Raw genomic sequence first — 25,000 nt, forward strand, 5'->3', positions numbered from 1 at the left:
CATCCGGCAATGGTCAACGCTCTCGATGTGTTAATACCACATCAGTGGCTTTGCGGGATTGCTTAGTTTTTAGTTTAGATTAGAGATACAGCGCGGAAACAGGCCATGCGGCCCACCGTTTCCCTGGCGACCAGCGATCCCCCCACATTAACACCGCCCTACACACACACGCTAGGGACAATTTACACTTACACCCAGGCTAATTATCCGACAAACCTGTACGTCTTTGGAGTGTGGGAGGAAACCGGAGATCCCGGAGAAAACCCACGCAGGACTCGGGGAGAACGTACAAACTACGTACAGACAGGGCCCGTAGTCGGGATCGAACCTGTGTCTCTGGCCCTGTGAGGCAGCAACTATACCGCTGCGCCACCGTGCCGAGCCTCAGAAATCATTTGTGCTCTTCAGCCCAATTTAGCCAAACTCTGGAAACACCAATCATTTTGCCATCGACCGGGAAAGTTTTCAACCAGAGAGTTGTGAATCTGTGGAATTCTCTGCCACAGAAGGCAGTGGAGGCCGATTCACTGGATGTTTTCAGGAGAGAGTTCGGTTTAGCTCTTGGGGCTAACGGAATCGAGGGATATGGGGAGAAAGCAGGAACGGGGGTGCTGATTCTGGATGATCAGCCAAGATCTCTGTGAGAAACACTTTTTCACACAGAGAGTGGTGTCTGTGGAATTCTCTGCCTCAGAGGGCGGTGGAGGCAGGTTCTCTGGATGCTTTCAAGAGAGAGCTAGATAGGGTTGTTAAAAATAGCGGAGTCAGGGGATATGGGGAGAAGGCAGGAACGGGGTACTGATTGGGGATGATCAGCCATGATCACATTGAATGGCGGTGCTGGCTCGAAGGGCCGAATGGCCTCCTCCAGCACCTATGTTTCCATGTTTCTATCGAACAACACCTACACAGCAGCGCTTACCTTCTGAATAGTGAGAGAGGGTGAGCAGGCTTACACAGGAGGCCCCAGCACCCGAGCCAAAGACGGTGATGCGCATTGAATCTCCGCCAAACGCTCCGATATTTTCACTAATCCACCTCAGTGCCTGGATTTGGTCGAGTAAGCCGTAGTTCCCTTTGGCAGCCTGGTCCCCGGTGCTGAGAAAGCCTGCAGAGTTTAACAAGAAACAATTGAGTCAGTTCCATTGGCCTTGCAGTGTGCAGAGGACTCTCTCTAACTTCTACAGGTGCACAGTAGAGAGCATGCTGACCGGTTGCATCGTGGCTTGGTTCGGCAACTTGAGCGCCCTGGAGAGGAAGAGACTACAAAAAGTAGTAAACACTGCCCAGTCCATCATCGGCTCTGACCTTCCTTCCATCGAGGGGATTTATCGCAGTCGCTGCCTCAAAAAGGCTGGCAGCATCACCAAAGACCAACACCATCCTGGCCACACACTCATCTCCCCGATGAACTGGCCTCAACTACCTTCTGCAGGAGAGAATTCCAGAGATTCACCACTCTCTGTGTGAAAAAAGTTTTCCTCATCTCGGTCCTAAAAGATTTCCCCCTTATCCTTAAACTGTGATCCCCTGTTCTGGACTTCCCCAACATCGGGAACAATCTTCCTGCATCTAGCCTGTCCAACCCCCTAAGAATTTTGTAAGTTTCTATAAGATCCCCCCTCAATCTTCTAAATTCTAGCAAGTACAAACCGAGTCTATCCAGTCTTTCTTCATATGACAGTCCTGACATCCCAGGAATCAGTCTGGTGAACCTTCTCTCCGCTCCCTCTATGGCAAGAATGTCTTTCCTCAGATTAGGAGACCAAAACTGTATGCAATACTCCAGCTGTGGTCTCACCAATACCCTGTACAACTGCAGTAGAACCTCCCTGCTCCTAAACTCAAATCCTTTTGCTATGAATGCTAACATACCATTCGCCTTCTTCACTGCCTGCTGCACCTGCATGCCTACTTTCAATGACTGGTGTACCATGACACCCAGGTCTCGTTGCATCTCCCCCTTTCCTAATCGGCCACCATTCAGATAATAATCTACTTTCCTGTTTATGCCACCAAAGTGGATAACCTCACATTTATCCACCTTATACTGCATCTGCCAAACATTTGCCCACTCACCCAGCCTATCCAAGTCACCTTGCAGCCTCCTAGCATCCTCCTCACAGTTAACACTGCCCCCCAGCTTCGTGTCATCCGCAAACTTGGAGATGTTGCATTCAATTCCCTCGTCCAAATCATTAATATATATCGTAAATAGCTGAGGTCCCAGAACTGAGCCTTGCGGTACCCCACTAGTCACTGCCTGCCATTGTGAAAAGGACCTGTTTACTCCTACTCTTTGCTTCCTGTCTGCCAGCCAGTTCTCTATCCACATCAATACTGAACCCCCAATACCGTGTGCTTTAAGTTTGTATACTAATCTCATATGTGGGACCTTGTCGAAAGCCTTCTGAAAGTCCAGATATAACACATCCACTGGTTCTCCCTTATCCACTCTACTAGTTACATCCTCGAAAAATTCTATAAGATTCGTCAGACATGATTTACCTTTCATAAATCCATGCTGACTTTGTCCAAGTGATTTCACCACTTTCCAAATGTCCTGCTATCCCATCTTTAATAACTGATTCTAGCAGTTTCCCCACTACCGACGTTAGACTAACTGGTCTGTAATTCCCCGTTTTCTCTCTCCCTCCCTTTTTAAAAAGTGGGGTTACATTAGCTACCCTCCAATCCTCAGGAACTACTCCAGAATCTAAAGAGTTTTGAAAAATTATCACTAATGCATCCACTATTTCTGGGGCTACTTCCTTAAGTACTCTGGGATGCAGCCTATCTGGCCCTGGGGATTTATCGGCCTTTAATCCATTCAATTTACCTAACACCACTTCTCGGCTAACCTGGATTTCACTCAGTTCCTCCATCTCATTTGACCCCCGGTCCCCTGCTATTTCCGGCAGATTATTTATGTCTTCCTTAGTGAAGACAGAACCTAAGTAGTTATTCAATTGGTCTGCCATGTCCTTGGCATGTCCCTTGGGACACATGACAATAAACTCACTTGACTTGAACTTGAACTTGTGCAAGTGATCAGGTCACCCACGTCATCTCATGTTCCCAGCACCGCTCAGCTGTAGTAGAAGGAAGAACTACCCTGCATTTGGGGCTTGCCGTTCACAACCATAAGACATCCCCGTCCATTTCGCAACCCAAGGAGCACTGTTGAAGTATGGTCAGTGTGATAGTTTTGAAAAAGATGAAGTGTGGCAGAGCACTCGACAGTACCTCGTTCACAAGACACAGGGAGCGGAATTGGAAGAATGGGTCGACTGGGCAGAGACAATAGACAATAGGTGCAGAAGTCGGCCGTCCCTGACCTCTCCCCATATCCCCTGACTCCGCTATCTTTAAGAGCCTGTCCCACTTTCCCGAGCTGCTCACGAATTCTCCCGAGTTTTCCCTTGATTCAAACTCGGAGAATGTTCGCAACGGGTCCGTAGGAGTCCGTAGATATAGCATATCGTTATGTCAGCCATAGGTACTCGGGGCATTAAACGCTGCAATTTTTCTCCTCCCGACTATCTTTTTACTTGTGGACATTTTATGTCATGCTGGAAAAAACGTCCCGACTTACCTGATGCCCCGAGTACCTAAGGCTGGCATAACGAGTCGCTACGATATATCATCGTACTCCTATGGCTTCCTACGGACCCGTTACAAACGATTGTACTCGCTAGAATTTAGAAGATTGAGGGGGGACCTTATAGAAACTTACAAAATTCTTAAGGGGTTGGACAGGCTAGATGCAGGAAGATTGCTCCCGATGTTGGGGAAGTCCAGAACAAGGGGTCACAGTTTAAGGATAAGGGGAAATCCTTTAGGACCGAGATGAGAAAAACATTTTTCACACAGAGAGTGGTGAATCTCTGGAATTCTCTGCCACAGAAGGTAGTTGATGCCAGTTCATTGGCTATATTTAAGAGGGAGTTAGATGTGGCCCTTGTGGCTAAAGGGATCAGGGGGTATGGAGAGAAGGCAGGTACAGGATACTGAGTTGGATGATCAGCCATGATCAGATTGAATGGCGGTGCAGGCTCGAAGGACCGAATGGCCTACTCCTGCACCTATTTTCTATGTTTCTATGTTTCTATTCTGCGAGTTTGAATCAAGGGGAAAACTCGGGAGAATTCATGAGCAGCTCAGTAAAGTAGGACAGGCCCTTAACTATCTCTCAAAAGCATCCAGAGAATTGGCCTCCACTGCCTTTGAGGCAGGGAATTCCACAGATTCTCTGGGTTAAAAAGGTTTTCCTCATCTCCGTTCTAAATGGCCTACCCCTTATTCTTCGCCCAACACCTCCGCTCAGTCCGCAATAACCAACCTGATCTCCCGGTGGCTCAGCACTTCAACTCCCCCTCCCATTCCCAATCCGACCTTTCTGTCCTGGGCCTCCTCCATGGCCAGGGTGAGTCCCACCGCAAATTGGAGGAGCAGCACCTTATATTTTGATGGGGTAGTTTACACCCCAGCGGTATGAACATTGACTTCTCAAATTTCAGGTAGTCCCTGCTTTCTCCCCCCTTCCCCTCCCCATCCCAGCTCTCCCACAGCCCACTGTCTCCGCCTCTTCCTTTCTTCTTCCCGCCCCCCCCCTCCACCCCCACATCAGTCTGAAGAAGGGTCTCGACCAGAAATGTCACTTATTCCTTCACTCTATAGATGCTGCCTCACCCGCTGAGTTTCTCCAGCATTTTTGTCTACCTTTGATTTTTCCAGCATCTGCAGTTCTTTCTTAAACATACCCCTTATTCTTAAACTGTGGCCCCTGGTTCTGGACTCCCCCAACATCGGGAACATGTTTCCTGCCTCTAGCGTGTCCAAACCCTTAACAATCTTATATGTTTCAATAAGATACCCTCTCATCCTTCTAAACTCCAGAGTGTACAAGCCCAGCCGCACCATTCTATCAAGATATTGCAGTCCCGCCATCCCGGGAATTAACCTTGTAAACCTACGCTGCACTCCCTCAATAGCAAGAATGTCCTTCCTCAAATTTGGAGACCAAAACTGCACACAATACTCCAGGTGTGGTCTCACTAGGGCCCTGTACAACTGCAGAAGGACCTCTTTGCTCCTGACGGTAGAGTTGCTGCCTTACAGCACTCACAGTGCCAGAGACCCGGGTTCGATCCCGACTACGGGTGCTGTCTGTACGGAGTTTGTACGTTCTGCCCGTGATGCGCTTGGGTTTTCTCTGAGATCGTCGGTTCCCTCCCACACTCCAAAAACCGTACTATCGTTGGTTACTGTCCCTAGTGTGTGTAGGGTAGTGTTAGTGTGCGGGGATCGCTGGTCAGCGCGGAGCCGATGGGCCGAAGGCGCTGTGTTTCTAAACTCGCATAGGTCCACCCACGACGGATCCTCCTTAATACTCGGCGGCGCGTCTGTCCTCCGGTTCCCATGTGTCCCGTCATCGATCTCCAGCCCAACCTCCCTGTAAGGCTTATATTTCCCCGGCTTCCCCTCTCTCTCCATCCCTCCCCCACCCAAGTCGCACCAGCTTCTCATTCTCACCCAACAAACAGCTAACAATGGCCTGTCTCCTTTATCATCGTAACTTGTTTGCGTATCTTTCATTCATTGTTCTTTATCTCTCTACATCACCGTCTAGATCTCTCGTTCCCCTCTCCCCTGACTCTCAGTCTGAAGAAGGGTCTTGACCCGAAATGACACCCATTCCTTCTCTCCAGAGATGCTGCCCGTCCCGCTGAGTTACTCCAGCATTTTGTGTCTATCGACCTGAAAGCCTCTCTGACAAATCAGTCTGCCTTAAGAGACTGTCCCACTTGGCAATTTTTTCGGCGACTGCCGGCATGAATGACTGACGTATCAGGTCACCGAAAAATTTGCCGCGTGACACGGCGGTGACGAAGTATGACACGTTGTGTTTTTTCAAACGTCGCAACATTTTATTTGTTGCTGCTGGATTTTGAAATGTTCAAAATCTTTTGGCGACACTGATATGATGCCAGCAGTCACTGATAAAATCACCAAGTGGGATAGACCCGTTAGACATTCCCCTTTTGACGTTGGTCGACTTCAAAGCTCCGGGTTAGATCTCTAGGTGGTGGGGGCCATTAGTTAGGGCGTCACGGTGGCACAGCGAGCAGAGCTCAATGTCACCGTCTGTAATACCATCTGGATTGGCGGGAAGTAGCTATAAGGGGAAGGCAATGAGTCAGGAAGCTATCTTGCAGTTTTTGTTAATTTTAGTAAGGCCACATTTGGAGTGTTGATTGCAGTTTTGGTCACGCCAATGTTCTCACTCCCAAACAATGGACAAAAGGTCAAAATACGGGACAAATTCCCCACGGCAATTCGTTGACCGACTGGGCCGTGTCTGGGTGAATGATGAGTTGGCCCCGGGTGCTGGACTGTACACAAAGCCCAGCCGGCGGGCCAGCTGAGGAGTTTTGGCCCGGGCCGGCGCCCCATCCAACTCATGAACCGATGATCGGCCGTGAGAAGGAGGGGTGGTGGTGGTGTCGGCGGTAAGCGAAGGTCCAAAGGTCGGACAGCTGGCCGGGCTGCCCACCGATGGTGCCACGGGCGAGGCGCTGCTGCTGCTGCTGCTGCTGCACTCCATGGGCTGCACTACGTCGGGACGGGTGAGGTGGGGCTAGACGCGGCTCTCCGACCCGACAGTCCCCTCGACCCGAGTAGTAGCGGTCAAATACGGGACCTCTGGGTAAAGAAATTCCTCCTCGTCCCCTTTCATAGAAACATAGACAATAGGTGCAGGAGTAGGCCATTCAGCCCTTCGAGCCTGCAACGCCATTCAATATGATCATGGCTGATCATCCAACTCAGTATCCTGTACCTGCCTTCTCTCCATACCCCCTGATCCCTTTAGCCACAAGGGCCACATCTAACTCCCTCTTGAATATAGCCAATGAACTGGCCTCAACTACCTTCTGTGGCAGAGAATTCCACAGATTCACCACTCTCTGTGTGAAAAATGTTTTCCTCATCTCGGTCCTAAAAGATTTCCCCCTTATCCTTAAACTGTGACCCCTTGTCCTGGACTTCCCCAACATCGGGAACAATCTACCTGCATCTAGCCTGTCCAACCCCTTAAGAATTTTGTAAGTAATTACATAGAACACAGGATGAAGGACCTTCAAATGCTCTAGAACCTTCCGGATCGACAAGTTAACTTCCTGAGAAGATTACGGAGAGTCGGTATGTCGAGGAGGACTCTCTCTAACTTCTACAGGTGCACATTAGAGAGCATGAGTGCTGGAGAAACTCAGCGGGTGCAGCAGCATCTATGGAGCGAAGGAAATAGGCAACGTTTGGGACTAAACAGGTTTAGAGGGATATGGGCTAAACGTGGGCAGTTGGGACAAGTGTAGATGAGGCACGTTGGTGGATGTGATTCTACGGTGTGCGACTCTCTATAACTCTGAAGGGAACATCCTCTCCACAACCACTCTATCCAGGCCTGATGCCCACACCTTACCCTTCCATAGCTCTATCTCCCTATCCCCTGACTCCCACTCCGAACAAGGGTCTCTACCCGAAACGTCACCCGATCCTTCTATCCAGAGATGCTGAGTTACATTTTCATAAGTCAGAAGGAATAGGAATAGAATTAGGCCATTAATTATAATAATAATAATGGATGGGATTTATATAGCGCCTTTCTAATACTCAAGGCGCTTTACATCGCATTATTCATTCACTCCTCAGTCACACTCGGTGGTGGTGAGCTACTTCTGTAGCCACAGCTGCCCTGGGGCAGACTGACGGAAGCGTGGCTGCCAATCTGCGCCTACGGCCCCTCCGACCACCACCAATCACTCACACACATTCACACACATTCACACACAGGCAAAGGTGGGTGAAGTGTCTTGCCCAAGGACACAACGATAGTATGCACTCCAAGCGGGATTCGAACCGGCTACCTTCCGGTTGCCAGCCGAACACTTAGCCCATTGTGCCATCTGTCGTCCATCAAGTCCACACCACCATTCAATCATGCACAATTATGTGTCTCTTATGTGTCCATTTTTCATAAATTTGTAAGTGATAGGAGCAGAATAAGACCATTCGGCCCATCCAGTCTACTCTGCCATTCAATCATGGCTGATCTATCTCTCCCTCATAACCCCATTCTCCTGCCTTCTCCCCATAACCCCTGACACCCGTACTGATCAAGAATCTATCTGTTTCTGCCTTCAAAATATCCACTGACTTGGCCTCCGCAGCAAAGAATTCCACAGATTCACCACCCTCCGACTAAAGAAATTTCACCACATCTCCCTAAAAGAATGGCCAATTGCCCTGCAAAGCCGCACATCTTTTGGGCGGTCATGGTGGCGCAGCGGTAGAGTTGCTGCCTTACAGCGAATGCAGCGCCGGAGACCCGGGTTCCATCCTGACTACGGGTGCAGTGTGTACGGAGTTTGTACAGTTGGCGGCGCGACTCACCCGTTGCAGCGCCCCCTACAGCCTGTCTGTCTTTTTTTATTTTTTATCTAGTTAAATGTAGTGTTTGGTGTTTTTTAATATTGGTTTTAAATGTGTATATGTGGGGGGCGGGGGGGGGGGGGGAGGGGGAAACTGTTTAAAATCTCTTCCCTGTCCAGGAGACCCGACCTTTTCCCTGTCGGGTCTCCGTTGTCGTTGGGGCCTAGCACCGTGGAGCGGCCTCCAACCTGAACGACCCGGGGGCTCGGGAGACTGCGGAGCTGCGGACTACTCACCATCGTGGGGCTGGCCGGCCTCGGAGCGTGGGGAGCGGTGGTGACTCGCTACTGCGACTCGACTCCTGGGGCTCGGAGGCTCCAGCAACGCAGCCGCAGGTCCGGTGGACTGGGACATCGGGAGCTCGCGGGTCCGTGTGGAGAGACCGCTTCCCGGAGCTCCCGCAACGCGACTTCTCCAGCCCGTGTCGCGGGGTTGGAACGACCTGGAGCGGGGTCGTACATCGCCCGGCACGGCTTCATGGCCGTGGGACATTACAGCGCCCGCCGGGGGCTCCAACTTCGAGACTTCTAGACCGGGAGCGGGGCCGTAAATCGCCCGGCACGGCCTAAAATGGCCGTGGGACTTATCATCGCCCGCCTGGGGCTTGGACATCGGGAGAGACATGGAGAACAGGGGAGAGAAAAGACTTTGCCTTCCATCACAGTGGGTCCACTGTGATGGATGTTTGTGTGAACTAAATTGTGTGTATGTCTAGAAATTGTCTGTTTGTATGGCTGTGGAAACGAAATTTCGTTTGAGCCTCACTGAGGCTCAAATGACAATAAAATTGTATTGTATTGTATTGTATTGTATTGTATTGTACGCTCTCCCCGTGACCTGCGTGGGTTTTCTCCGAGATCTACGGTTTTCTCCCAAACTCCAAAGGCGTACAGGTTTGTAGATTAATTGGCTTGGTCAATGAAAAAATTGTCCCTAGTGGGTGTTAGATAGTGCTCATGTGCGGGGATCGCTGGTCAGCGCAGACCCGGTGGGCCGAAGGGCCTGTTTCTGCGCTGTATCTCAAAACTAAAAGCGAAACTAAACTAAATCTATCTATCTCTGACTTAAAAATGTCCACCCCCTTGGCCTCCACAGCCTTCTGTGACAAAGAATTCCACAGATTCACAACCCTCTGACTAAAGAAATGTCTCCTCATCTCCCTAAAAGAGCGGGCAATTAGCCTGCAAAGCCACACATCTTTGGGATGTGGGATGAAATCGGAGGAAACCCACGTTTCCAAGTCGCAAGGAGAACGTGCAAACTCCGCACGTGCAGCAACCGAGGTCAGGACGGAACCCTGGTCTCTGGCGCTGTGAGGCAGGGTTCTACCAGATCTGCCAGCCTTTGTTTCAATGTCACACTACAGGTCAACTGAGGAAAGAACTGTGGGTTTCTGTGACTGAATCATCTCAGCCCTTCAGCGCAACCGAACTGAAGATAATTGCATTTGACACATACTTCAGTCAGTTTATTGCTGAAGTCATGCTCTGAGATTTGGCATCCAATTTAATTTAGAGATTTAGTTTAGTTTAGTTTAGAGAAACAGGCCCTTCGGCCCACCGAGTCATAGAAACATAGAAAATAGGTGCAGGAGGAGGCCATTCGGCCCTTCGAGCCAGCACCGCTATTCATTGTGATCATGGCTGATCGTCCCCTATCAATAACCCGTGCCTGCCTTCTCCCCATATCCCTTGACTCCACTAGCCCCTAGAGCTCTATCTAACTCTCTCTTAAATCCATCCAGTGACTTGGCCTCCACTGCCCTCTGTGGCAGGGAATTCCATAAATTCACAACTCTCTGGGTGAAAAAGTTTTTTCTCACTTCAGTCTTAACTATCCAGTACCATCCGTGTCATCCAGCGATCCCCGCACACTAACACCATCCTACACGCACCAGGGGACAGTTTTTACATTTACACCAAGCCAATTAACCTGCAAACCGGGTTCCATCCTGGATATGGGTGCTGCCTGTGTGGAGTTGGCACGTTCTCCGTGTGACCCGTGGGTTTTCTCCGGGTGCTCCGGTTTCCTCCCACACTCCCAATACATACAGCTTTGTAGGTCAATTGCTCTCTGTGAAATTCCACTAGTGGATAGGAAGCAAAATGGTCTGTTGATGGTCGGCATGGACTTGATGGGCTGAAGGGCCTGTTTCCACACTGTATCCACTGGGTGGCACGATGGCACAAAGGGGGAGTTACTGCCTTACAACGCTGTTACAGAGTTTGTACGTTCTCCCCGTGACCCACGTGGGTTTTCGCCGAGATCTTCGGTTTCCTCCCACCCTCCAAAGGCGTGCAGGTTTGTCGGCTAATTAGGTTGGAATAAATGTAAAAAATGTCCCTGGTGTGTGTAAGCTAGTGTTAGTGTGCGGGGATCGCTGGTCGGCGCGAACTCGGTGGGCCGATGGGACCTGTTTCCGATCTGCATCTCTAAACTAAACTAAACTCTGACTAAAGAAATTCCCCCTCATTTCAACCAGGATAAAACAACAAACACCCCCGACAGTCACGGTGGTGCAGCGGTTCTGTGATGGGATAATGTACCAACTTGTCGATGTTTTTGACATTTATTTCATACTTTTATTTTGATACTTTTATTGTGTGCAGTTTTGGTCCCCTAATCTGAGGAAGGACATTCTTGCTATTGAGGGAGTGCAGCGTAGGTTTACAAGGTTAGTTCCCGGGATGGCGGGACTGTCATATGCTGAGAGAATGGAGCAGCTGGGCTTGTACACTCTGGAGTTTAGAAGGATGAGAGGGTATCTCATTGAAACATATAAGATTGTTAAGGGTTTGGACACGCTAGAGACAGGAAACATGTTCCCGATGTTCGGGGAGTCCAGAACCACAGTTTAAGAATAAGGAGTAAGCCATTTAGAACGGAGACGAGGAAACACTTTTTCTCGCAGAGAGTGGTGAGTCTGTGGAATTCTCTGCCTCAGAGGGCGGTGGAGGCCGGCTCTCTGGATGCTTTCAAGAGAGAGCTAGATAGGGCTCTTAAAGATAGCGGAGTCAGGGGATATGGGGAGAAGGCAGGAACGGGGTACTGATTGGGGATGATCAGCCATGATCACATTGAATGGCGGTGCTGGCTCGAAGGGCCGAATGGCCTACTGCACCTATTGTCTATTGTCTATTGGTAGAGTTGCTGCCTTACACAGTGGCGGACTGGGTCTAAAAATATTGGTTGCCAGGAGACAAAAGGGGCCCACTTCATCAGGGGCCCACTTGCCATCGGGCAAGCTGACACCCTGGCCAGTCCGCCACTGGCTTTACATCAAAATGCTGCTCTAGAAACCCGGGTTCGATCCCGACTACGGGCGCTGTCTGTACGGAGTTTGTTCGTTCTCCCCGTGATCTGCGTGGGTTTTCTCTGAGATCTTCGGCTTCCCCCCACACTCCGAAGGTGTGCAGGTTTGTAGGTTGACTGGCTGGGTTGATTGGACTTGATAAAATGTAAAAATGTAAAAATTGTCCGCTATATAAAATCGTCCAACCTCCAGTGGTGAGTGATGCCTCTACCTGGAGCTTTACAGCGAACGACATCCAGATCCAGAAGCTGATCCAGATGTGTATAAATAAATGTTATTTGCCTGACACATACCAGCTCGTTAATGAGGTCCCACTTTGAAAACAAGCCAACTCATTTTGAGCCGTCCCGATGAGCTGAGGAGAGAAGTTAGACTGGGTGGTCGTGTCAACAGCAGCGTGGGTCTGGATTTACATTTCAATTTATATGAAAATGAAGCAGTCAGATTTATTCTTCTTTCAGGTCTACAATCGATTCCAGGCTGCATTGCTCATCAAGTGACCAAAGACAGCATTGCGTGGTCTGAGTACGTTTTGGCTTCTCCACTAATAGAAACGTACAAACATAGAAACATAGACAATAGGTGCAGGAGTAGGCCATTCAGCCCTTCGAGCCTGCACCGCCATTCAATATGATCATGGCTGATCATCCAACTCAGTATCCCGTACCTGCCTTCTCTCCATACCCCCTGATCCCTTTAGCCACAAGGGCCACATCTAACTCCCTCTTCAATATAGCCAATGAACTGTGGCCTCAACTACCTTCTGTGGAAGAGAATTCCACAGATTCACCACTCTCTGTGTGAAAAATGATTTTCTCATCTCGGTCCTAAAAGATTTCCCCCTTATCCTTAAACTGTGTGACCCCTTGTTCTGGACTTCCCCAACATCGGGAACAATCTTACTGCATCTAGCCTGTCCAATCCCTTAAGAATTTTGTACGTTTCTATAAGATCCCCCCTCACTCTTCTAAATTCTAGCGAGTACAAGCCGAGTCTATCCAGTCTTTCTTCATATGAAAGTCCTGACATCCCAGGAATCAGTCTGGTGAACCTTCTCTGTACTCCCTCTATGGCAAGAATGTCTTTCCTCAGATTAGGAGACCAAAACGGTACACAATGATGCCAGTGAGCAGCGAGCCAAGGCACTGGACAGCGCCGGGCCTGTAGTTTAGTTCCGAGATAGAGCGGCACGGTGGCGCAGTGGTAGAGTTGCTGCTTTACAGCGCCAGAGACCCCAGGTTCGATCCTGACTACGGGGTTTGAATTTTCACGTTCTCCCCGCGACCGTGTGGATTTTTCTCCGGCTGCTCCGGTTTCCTCCCACACTTCAGGTTTGTAGGTTAATTAGTCCCAGTAACAATTGTAAATTGTCCCTTGGTGTGTAGGGTAGTGCTAGTGTGCGGGGGGATCGCTGGTCGGCGCGGATACGGTGGGCCGAAGGGCCTGTTTCCACGCTGTATCACTAAAGCCTGAAGTCTACAACAAAAAAGCATTCCACTGCGCCTCGGTATACGTGACAATAAGATGGGCCGAAGGGCCTGCTTCCGCGCTGTACGCAATACTCCAGGTGTGGTCTCACCAAGACCCTGTACAACTGCAGTAGAACCTCCCTGCTCCTATACTCAAATCCTTTTGCTATGAAAGCTAACATACCATTCGCTTTCTTCACTGCCTGCTGCACCTGCATGCCTACTTTCAGTGACTGGTGTACCATGACACCCAGGTCTCGTTGCATCTCCCCTTTTCCTAATCGGCCACCGAGTGGTGAAGTCCAGTCGTTCTCCTCAGTCGCGCAAAAAGTCGTAGCGTCTTTCTGGTCGCCGCAAGATTTTCAGCACGGTGAAAAATTTTCAGCGACAGTGGGTTTGACGCCAATGAGCGTAGCTTGACACCTCCTGACGTAGGTTGTCCCCAGGATGTCGTAGGTTGTCCCCAGGATGACGCAGGTTGTCGCTGGTTTTTCGGCGACCTGCTACGACTATGACAGTCGCCGGCAGTTGCCTAAAAAAATTACCAAGTGGGACAGGCCCGTTATGATCTTATGATTTGCATTCTTCGTGAAAAGTCTTCTTCACGATTGAATGCTGCATATTTGCCTGACTTTCCGCATCTGGAGTATTGTGTTCAGCTCTGGGCACCATGTAATAGAAAAGATGTTTTCAAGCTGAATAGGGTTCAGAGAAGATTTGCGAGGATGTTGCCAGGACTCGTGGGTGTGAGCTACAGGGAGAGGTTGAGTAGGCTGGGATTCTATTCCATGGAGCGCAGGAAGATGAGGCGTGATCTTATAGAGGTGTACAAAATCATGAGAGGAATAGATCGGGTAGATGCATAGAGTCTCCTGCCTAGAGTAGGCGAATTGAAGTCCAGAGGCCATAGGTTCAAGCTGAAGGGGGAAAGATTAAATGGGAATCTGAGGGGTGATGTTTTCACACAAAGGGTGGTGGGTGTATGGAATGAGATGCCAGAGGAGGTAGTTGAGGATGGGACTATCCCAGCGTTTAAGAAACATGGTACATGGATAGAGGGATCTAGTTTAGTTTAGAGGGATATGGGCCAAATGCAGGCAAGTGGGTCTAGGGTAGATGGGACATTGTTGGCCAGTGTAGACAAGTTGGGCCGAAGGGCCTGTTACCACCCAGTATCACATTCTAATCTCTAATCTAATGTCCATGGACTTGCAACTGTGATCAACAAAGAACGAAAAGATCTGTGCCACTCCTGACCAAAGAATATTGCAGATACGTACGCACTTACAAAGTGCAGACAATTTTGAACACACGAAAAGGATTCAAATCTATCTGTCATTGCCACTCAGAAATAGTTATTTAAAAAGGAGCAATTTGAACAAGAATGATTTCTATATTTTTGTTAATTTATACCGTTCAGCAACAGAGTGATATTTCTCTTCTGTGATGGGATAATGTACCAACTTGTCGATGTTTTTGACATTTATTTCATACTTTTATTTTGATACTTTTATTGTGTGCAGTTTTGGTCCCCTAATTTGAGGAAGGACATTCTTGCTATTGAGGGAGTGCAGCGTAGGTTTACAAGGTTAATTCCCGGGATGGCGGGACTGTCATATGCTGAGAGAATGGAGCAGCTGGGCTTGTACACTCTGGAGTTTAGAAGGATGAGTGTGTTTCTCATTGAAACATATAAGATTATTAAGGGTTTGGACACGCTAGAGGCAGGAAACATGTTCCCGATGTTGGGGGAGTCCAGAACCAGGGGCTACACAGAGAGTGGTAAATCTGTGGAATTCTCTGCCACAGAAGGTAGTTGAGGCCAGTTCATTGGCTATATTTTAGATGTGGCCCTTGTGGCTAAAGGGATCAGGGGGTATGGAGAGAAGGCAGGGATGGGATACTGAGGTGGATGATCAGCCATGATCATATCGAACGGCGGTGCAGGCTCGAAGGGCAAAATGGCCTACTCCTGCACCTATTTTCTATGTTTCTATGTTTCAACAGTTTAAGAATAAGGGGTGAGCCATTTAGAACGGAGACGAGGAGACACTTTTTCTCACAGAGAGTGGTGAGTCTGTGGAATTCTCTGCCTCAGAGGGCGGTGGAGGCCGGTTCTCTGGATGCTTTCAAGAGAGAGCTAGATAGGGCTCTTAAAAATAGTGGAGTCAGGGGATATGGGGAGAAGGCAGGAACGGGGTACTGATTGGGGATGATCAGCCATGATCACATTGAATGGCGGTGCTGGCTCGAAGGGCCGAATGGCCTACTCCTGCACCTATTGTCTATTGTTTATTAAGTGCGGAATACAGTTTTTGTAGTTTAGAGATACAGCGCGGAAGCAGGCCCTTCGGCCCACCGGTTCCGCGCCAATCGGCGATCCCCGCACATTTAACACTACCCCACAGACACACCAGGGAGAATTTTTTTATCATTCAATTAACATACAACCCTGTACGTCTCTGGAGTATTGGAGGAAACCGAAGATCTCGGAGGAGACCGATGCAGGTCACGAGGAGAACGTACAAACTCTGGGCAGATAGAGGTGAATATGGACAGTGTCTTAGCTTATGGAAGGGCCATTCAGAAGCCTGATAACAGAGGGGAAGACCCTTTGCTGAACACCATAGATTCCAATGAATTGACAAAGACTAGCACACAGTTAGTCAAGACACAGGTCAGTCCAGAGCTCTATATAATTGGGAACAAATCTAACCAAGTCATGTACTCAAATCATAAGGTAGACAAAAATGCTGGAGAAACTCAGTGGGTGCAGCAGCATCTATGGAGCGAAGGAAATAGGCGACGTTTCGTCTCGAAACGTTGCCTATTTCCTTCGCTCCATAGATGCTGCTGCACCCGCTGAGTTTCTCCAGCATTTTTGTCTACCTTCAATTTTCCAGCATCTGCAGTTCCTTCTTAAATACTCAAATCATAAGTTCATAAGCTCTAGAAGCAGAATTAGGCAATTCGGCCCATCAAGTCTACTCCTACTGGCTGATCTATCTCTCCCTTTCAACCCCATTCTCCTGCCTTCTCCCCATAACCCCAGACACCATTAGCAATCAAGAATCTGTCCATCTCTGCCTTAAAAATACTCACTGACTTGGCCTCCATAGCCGTTTGTGGCAATCAATTCCACAGATTCACCACCCTCTGATGAAAGAAAATCCTCTTCAACTCCTTGCTAAACGTACATCCTTTTATTCTGTGGCTATAGCCTCTGGTTCTAGACTCTCCCACTAGTGGAGACATCCTCTCCGCATTCACTCTATCCAGGCCTTTCACTGATCTTCTCATAATAAAGGCCTATAGCCCACATGTTTTTCTGAATCACTTCCTTTATCAGGGCACAGATGGGTCATTGAACCAATAGACAATAGACAATTGGTGCAGGAGTAGGCCATTCGGCCCTTCGAGCCAGCACCGCCATTCAATGCGATCATGGCTGATCATCCCCAATCAGTACCCCGTTCCTGCCTTCTCTGGAACCCCGGCAGCAGTGGATTTTGCATAATTTAAAAAAAAAATTTTATATGCTGTCAAAGTGAATGACAATCTCTCCTCCATTGACAGAATGAGGCCCAGTGCAAATGCTGGCCGGTATGGGCAAGTTGGGCCGAAGGGCCTGGTTCCTTGCTGTATGACAATGATGTTATGCCTATTTCCTTCGCTCCATAGATGCTGCCTCACACACTGAGTTTCTCCAGCATTTTTGTCTACCATCAATTTTTCCAGCATCTGCAGTTCTTTCTTAAACATGATGTGACGCCTTATAAATTGTCCCTAGTGTGTAGGATGGTGCTGGTGTACGGGATGATCGCTGGTCGGCACGGACACGGTGGGCCGAAGGGCCTGTTTCCACACGCTGTAGGACCCTGTATGCCTCCGTGGCCTCACAAAGGGCCTGTTTCCACGCTGTATCTCTTCAGTCTAAGAATGCTTCAGTGGAACTGTGCACAAGTTACATGCTAATCAGACTGTAGACATGACAACAACTGAGAGCCTTTTCCTAAAGAGCGCTGGGTCTCTGCGCCAGTTTGGTTTGTTTGACATGTTTGTTTTAACAAAGTATGGCTATCATTTATCAATGCCACTTGTAATCCGTTAGTGCTGCATTGCTGCAGACGGAATGATTGCTTCTGGATGAGTGAGCTGACATCTCAGGAGCACTGCATAGCAGTGTTTCTATACATAGACAATAGGCAGTAGAAAATAGGTGCAGGAGTAGGCCATTCGGTCCTTCCAGCCAGCACCGCCATTCAATGTGATCATGGCCGTTCCTGCCTTCTCCCCATATCCCCTGACTCCGTTAGCCCTAAGAGCTCTATCTAACTCACTTTGTTTTGAATGCATCCAGTGAATTGGCCTCCACTGCCTTCTGACACAAAGAATTCCACAGATTCACAGCTCCTTGTGTGAAAAAGTGTTTCCTCATAGATACATAGAAACATAGAAAATAGGTGCAGGAGTAGGCCATTCGGCCCTTCGAGCCTGCACCGCCATTCAATATGATCATGGCTGATCATCCAACTCAGTATCCCGTACCTGCCTTCTCTCCATACCCCCTGATCCCTTTAGCCACAAGGGCCACATCTAACTCCCTCTTAAATATAGCCAATGAACTGGCCTCAACTACCCTCTGTGGCAGAGAGTTCCAGAGATTCACCACTCTCTGTGTGAAAAAGTTTCTTCTCATCTCTGTTCTAAATGGCCCACCCCTTATTCTAGAACTGTGATGTGACCCCTGGTTCTGGACTCCCCCAACATCGGAAACATGTTTCCTGCATCTAGCCTGTCCAATCCCTTAATAGTTTTATATGTTTCTATAAGGTCGCCTCTCATCCTTCTAAATTCCAGTGAATACGGTTTGAAATGGGTAGCGTGTGCAGGATGCTCGGAGTGGGATGACACCATACATTTTGCATCTTGTTAAGACTGGAAGTAGTGCGCTCCATTCAGAGTATTCCCATAGAGTGATACGGCTTGGAAACAGATCCTTTGGCCCAACTTCATCCCAACGCCGGCCAACATGCCCCATCTACACTAGTCCCACCTGCCTGCGTTTGCCCCAGATCCCTCCAAACCCCTCCCGCCCATGTACCTGTCCAAATATTTTTTGAAACATTGTGATAGTACTTACCTCAACTACCTGTGAGGCTAAACACAAATAGGAGGAACAGCATCTCATATTTCACTTGGGCAGCTTACAGCCCAATGCTATGAATATTGATTTCTCTAACTTCAAGTAGTCAAGGCATTCTCTCTCTCTCTCCCTCTCTATTCCCCCCCCCCCTCCCCTCCCCCCACGAAAGTTGCACCAGCTTCTCGTTCTCACCCATCAAACAGCTAACAATGGCCTGTTCCCTTTATCATCGTTACGTTTTTACATTTCTTTCATTCAGTGTTCTTTATATCTCTAGAAAGAGTTAGATTTAGCTCTTAGGGCGAAATCAATCAAGGGGTATGGGGGAAAAAGCAGGAATGCGGTACTGGTTTTAGATGATCAGCCATGATCACATTGAATAGCGGTGCTGGATCGAAGGGCCGAATGGCCTACTCCTGCACCTATTCTCTATGTTTCTACATCATTGTCTATATCTCTCGTTTCCCTTTCAGTCTGAAGAAGGGTCTCAACCCAAAACGTCACCCATTCCTTCTCTCCAGAGATGCTGCCTGTCCCGGTGAGTTACACCAGCGTTTTGGGTCTGTCTCTGGCATATACCTACCTGTGTACATACCTGCCACTATACCTAGCAAGATTTAATAGGAACCCGAGGGGAAACATTAAAGGGCCTGTCCCACTTGGGAGTTATTTGCGTGTCATTTACTCGACATCATTTACGCTTCACGACGCATGACGCGCGCAAGGCGTGCATTACGCACGCACGGCGCGTGGTGAGGCGTGGTGGCATAGGCCGTGACGCGCGGCGCCCCAGGATTTGGGGATTCTCAAAATCCGCGCGCGCCACCTGCGTGACGCGCAAATGACGCCCAAGCAAGTGGGACAGGCCCTTAACTTGCAATCGATCCATCCACCTTATTGGTGACCCTCGGTCTCTCCTTGAGCGGACGTTGCTGGCTTCACCTTGTGCTAAATGTTATTCCCTTATCATGTATCTGTACACTGTGAATGCATCTCAAAAACTAAAAGTGAACCTCGGTACACGTGACAATAACTAAACTGAAACCATTTCTGTAAAAATGTGGCTCCTCAGGTTCCGATTAAAAATTTCCCCTTCACCTTAAACCTGTGGCTCTCAACTCCCCAACTCATCGAGTCATGGAGTCATACAGTGTTGAAACCGGCCCTTCGGCCCCAACGTACAGGTTTATCAGCTAATGGAGTGCATACTGTCGTTGTGTCCTTGGGCAAGACACTTCACCCACCTTTGCCTGTGTGTGAATGTGTGTGAGTGATTGGTGGTGGTCGGAGGGGCCGTAGGCGCAGATTGGCAGCCACGCTTCCGTCAGTCTGCCCCAGGGCAGCTGTGGCTACAGAAGTAGCTTACCACCACCGAGTGTGACTGAGGAGTGAATGAATAATGCGATGTAAAGCGCCTTGAGTATTAGAAAGGCGCTAAATAAATCCCATCCATTATTATTATTATTAATAGGCTTCAGTAAAAATTGTACACTGTCCCTGGTGTGTGTAAGACAGCACGAGTGTACGGGGGGGCCGTTGGGCGGCACAGACCCGGTGGGCCGAAGGGCCTGTTTCCGTGCTGTATCTCTAAACTAAACTAAACTAGTATGAATGGGTGATCAATGGTCAGCAAGGACTCGATGGGCCAAAAGGCCTATTTACATGATGTAGCTACATTGTCCATTGCAGGCCATTGAAAGAGAGAGTTTAGGTTAAAAACACACGTTAGAGATACACAAACAGGATCCTGACCCCAAAGGAGGCTAAAGGGCCTGTCCCACTTACGCAATTTTTTTCGGCGACTGCCGGCACCCGTCACGGTCGCAGCAGGTGGCTGAAAATGTTCAACATGTTGAAAATCCAACGGCGACCAGAACAAGGTACGACTCTTTGGGCGGCTACTGGTACTGGTGTCGCCCCGCGACATGACGCCCGTATGGTCGTGAGTAATCGCCCAAAGAGTCGTACCTTTTTCTGGTCGCCGCTGGATTTTCAACGTGCTGGGAATGTTCGGCCACCTGCTGAGACCATGACGGGTGCCGGCAAGTCGCCGAAAATAATCCCGTAAGCGGGACAGGCCCTTAAGTCTACTATTCTCGCCCGCAACACATTAGACATCTTTCTGTGTTGGTTTTGAACCGCAGGATATGGACAATACCAGTTTCTATTGATGACGTTTCCTGTTCCCCAGTGACTCAGATCCATTTCTGTGACAATCCAGTCTTTGTTCCATTTCTGGATTTCACTTGGGCAGCTTTTAAAAAACCCAGTGGTATGAATATTGATTCCTCTAACTTCAAGTGACCCTTACATCATCCTCTCTCTCTCTCTCTCTGCCCCTCCCCCACCCCAGTCGTTGTCTTAGTTTCACTGTTGTCCTGCTGAGTTACTCATTTTCACCTAGCACACAGATAACAATGACCTGCACCCTATATCATTGTTACTTGTTTGCGTATCTTTCATTCATCTGTTCTATGTCTCTTTATTTCACCGTCTATATTTCTCATTTCCCTCTCAGTCTGGGGAAGGGTCTCGACCCGAAACATCGCCTATTCCGTTTCTCCAGAGATGCTGCCTGGACGCTGAGCTACTCCAGCTTTTTATGTCTATCTTCGGTTTAAACCAGCATCTGCAGTTCCTTCATCGAGTCTGTCCTGGAAAGTGCCCTCCAAGAGATGACAAGCTACTACAATAACAACCACCTGAAACCCAACCCATCAAAAACCCAACTATGCAGCTTCCATCTTAAAAATCGAGATGCAGGAAAACAACTGAGCGTCTCATGGGATGGCCACACACTCTCCAACCACTTCCACCCCGTGAACCTCGGAGTCACACTCGACAGGACACTCTCTTTCATAACCCACCTTCAGAACACCAAAGCCAAGGTCAACACTCGCAACAACATCCTGCGCAAACTGGTAAACTCAAAGTGGGGCGCTGATCCACCAACCATCCGTGCAACTGCCCTAGCCCTGTGCTTCTCCACAGCTGAATACGCGTGCTCAAGCAGGAGCCGCTCCCACCACACCAAACTGGTTGACACGGCCCTCAACGACACCTGCCGCATTATCACGGGATGCATAAAGACAACGCCAGTCCCATACCTCTACGCCCTAGCTGGTATTGCCCCCCCCCCCCATATCAGATGATCCATCGTCGCCCAAGACGAGCGGAGAGCACAGGAGATCGATACCAGGCACCCCCCTGCATGGACACACAGCACCTCCACCCCGACTGAAATCCAGAGCCAGTTTCTTGCAGACAGTCCCACCTCTCCAGACAATCAAAGAAACAGCAAGGACCAACATCTGGAAAGATGAATGGAACCAGCTCAACACATGAGCCCACGACTGGATGGAGAGAGGAATCACTCCGACTGAATGCCTCGCCAGCGGGCACGACCTCCCATGGCCAACCTGGAAGACCCTCAACAGATTACGAGTGGAGCAGGGGAGGTGCAAAGCACTTATGAAAGCATGGAACTACCAGGCAGAAGACACATGCAGCTGTGGAGCAGTACAGACAATGTCCCACCTACTGGACCTAGTGTGACCACGCCCCCCAGTGCAGCCCCCAGGACCTGGCTGAACCGACCCGACCAGCTGTGACCTGCGCCAGATACTGGCAGAACGACATCTGCGTATCCTTCCTACACTAGTTCTATGTCATCGCACTTTCTCATCCACCCTATATGAGGTAATTTGATCTACAAACCCGCATCTCTTTGGACCGTGGGAGGAAACCGGAGCACCCGGAGAAATCCCATTCCTTCACATATTCCTTCACATCACCTATTGGGACAAGGCAGGAGAATGGGCCACTCCCTCTTCTCCCCTCTCCCATCGGGCAAGAGGTACAGAAGTGTGAAAACGCGCACCTCCAGATTCAGGATGGAGCTGTTATCAGGCAACTGAATCATCCTACAGGGCCTGTCCCACCAGCATGTGCCTGCATGCGGCAAGCGCGACCTAACGTGGTCGCTTGAGGCGCACGGACCTCGCGGGGCCGGTCCCACTTCGATCGCCGGGGTCGTATGGAGTTGTGCGGGGCTGGTCCTGACATCGCGCGGGGCTCCGAAAATCCCGCTCTGTCCGAAAGTCCCGCACGACAACGGCCTGTCGGCCCGCAGCCGCATTGAGGCCATACGCAGCGTCTCGACGGCGTTACAGCGTCTTGACAGCGTACGCCTAGCGCGTGGCGTTGCGCGATGATGTCACCGCCTGGCGTGCCGTTGCGTGATGATGTCACCGCCCGACGCCGTGCGACGTCCAAATTCAGTCGGCCCGCCTCCTGTCCAGCTGATTGGTGAGTATGATGGCGGGATCAGCCGCGCACAACTCCAGACGCCTCCGCGGTTGGAAGTGGGACCGGCCCCGCGAGGCCGTATGCCTCAAGCCACCACGTTTGGTCGCGCTAGACGCATGCAATCGCATGCTGGTGGGACAGGCCCTTACCACAACCAGAGAGTGGTGCTGAGAGTGGTCACCTCTTTGGTGACCCTCGGACTATCCTTGATTGGGCTTTGCTGGCTTTGCCTTGCACTAAAGGTGATTCCCTTCTCATGTGTCTATATACACTGCAAATGGATCAATTGTCATCATGTGTTGTCTTCCTGCTGACCGGAAAGCACGCAACAAAAAGCTTTTCACTGTACCTCGGTACACGTGACAATAAACTAAACAAAAGACAAGTGTCAACTCTTGAGAGCATTAATCAGTTTCAATGTGGCTGCACGGTGGCGCAGCGATAGAGTTGCTGCCTCATAGCGCCAGAGACCCGGGTTTGAACCCGACTATTCCCCTCCCCCTTCCCAGTTCTCCGACCAGTCTGACTGTCTCCAACTGCATTTTATCTCTGTTTTTAAGAAGGTACTGCAGTTGCTGAACAATCGAAGGTACACACAAATTGCTGGAGAAACTCAGCGGGTGCAGCAGCATCTATGGAGCGAAGGAAATAGGCAACGTTTCGGGCCGAAACCCGGAAGGGTTTCGGCCCGAAACGTTGCCTATTTCCTATAGTGGAGATTGGTCAACTCTTTGCATGGAGCGAAGGAAATAGCCAACGTTTCGGGCCGAAACCCTTCTTCAGACTGATGGGGGGTGGGGAGAAGAAAGGGAAAAGGAGGAGGATGAGCCCGAGGGCTGAGGAAAGGGAGGAGACAGCAAGGACTAACAAATTGGGTGAATTCAATGTCCATGCCCCCAGGATGCAGACTCCCCAAGCGGGATATGAGGTGCTGTTCCTCTAATATCCAGTGTTGCTCGCTCTGGCCACGGAGGAGACCCAGGACAGAGAGGTCGGATGGGGAATGGGAGGGGGAGTTGAAGTGCTGAGCCACCGGGAGGTCAGGATGGTTATTGCGGACAGAGCTCACCTTTCACCCCACCAGCCGCCACATACAACAAATAGTCCTCCGTCAGTTCCGCCACCTCCAACGTGACCCCACCACTCGCCACATCTTCCCATCTCCCCCCATGTCTGCCTTCCGCAAAGACCGCTCCCTCCGTAACTCCCTCGTCAATTCTTCCCTTCCCTCCCGCGCCACCCCCTCCCCGGGCACTTTCCGTTGCAACCGCAAGAGATGCTACACTTGTCCCTTCACCTCCCCCCTCGACTCCATTCAAGGACCCAAGCAGTCGTTCCAGGTGCGACAAAGGTGCACCTGTATCTCCTGCAACCTCATCTACTGCATCCGCTGCTTCAGATGTCAGCAGATCTACATCGGTGAGACCAAGCGGAGGCTTGACGATCGTTTCGCCGAACACCTCCGCGTGGTCCACATTAACCAACCTGACCTCCCGGTGGTTCAGCACTTCAACTCCCCCTCCCATTCCGTATCCGACCTCTCTGTCCTGGGTCTCCTCCATGGCCAGAGCGAGCACCACCGGAAATTGGAGGAGCAGCACCGCTTGGGGAGCCTGCATCCTGGGGGCATGAACATTGAATTCTCCCAATTTTGTTAGTCCTTGCTGTCTCCTCCTCTTCCTCAGCCCTCGGGCTCCTCCTCCTCCTTTTTCCTTACTTCTCCCCCCCCCCCCCCCCCCCCCCCCCCCCCCCCCCCATCAGTCTGAAGAAGGGTTTCGGCCCGAAACGTCGCCTATTTCCTTCGCTCCATAGATGCTGCTGCACCCGCTGAGTTTCTCCAGCATTTTTGTCTACCTTGAATTTTATGTCTGTTTGCTTTGTTGTCACCTTCTCTCAACTAACAATGATCTATTCCACATTTTCATTGATCTCCTTTGTCCTGTTTTCACACCTTACACTTCCTTATCTACACACTTCCTTATCTCTGTGCCTCCCACTCCCATGACATCAGTCTGAAGAAGGGTCTCGACCCAAAACGTCGCCCATTCCTTCTATCCAGAGCTGCTGCCAGTCCCGCTGAGTTACTCCAGCATTTTGCGCCTATCTCCAACTTGAACCAGCATATGCAGTTCCTTCCTGATGCTGGAGGTATGCGTTTTCGCACTTCTGCACCTGAACAGGTAGTTGATGGTCAGCATGGACTTACTGGGCCGAATGGTCTGTTTCCACGCTGTGTTTCCGGCATCTGCAGTTCCTTCCACACACACGTCT

General features: G+C 49.9%; 1 protein-coding gene across 2 annotated transcripts in view; it reads right to left on the reverse strand.

The window, feature by feature from the left end:
- The window catches only part of nlgn4x (neuroligin 4 X-linked), a 200,162-nt gene that overhangs the window by 33,565 nt on the left and 141,597 nt on the right, over nt 1-25,000 (reverse strand). For both annotated transcript variants that reach the window (XM_033023361.1, XM_033023360.1), the window contains one exon: nt 923-1,108. In XM_033023361.1, the coding sequence (XP_032879252.1) occupies nt 923-1,108 (186 nt within the window). The remainder of the gene's footprint in view (nt 1-922; nt 1,109-25,000) is intronic.

Source organism: Amblyraja radiata, chromosome 6 (assembly GCF_010909765.2).
Source record: "Amblyraja radiata isolate CabotCenter1 chromosome 6, sAmbRad1.1.pri, whole genome shotgun sequence".
Lineage (NCBI taxonomy): Eukaryota > Metazoa > Chordata > Chondrichthyes > Rajiformes > Rajidae > Amblyraja > Amblyraja radiata.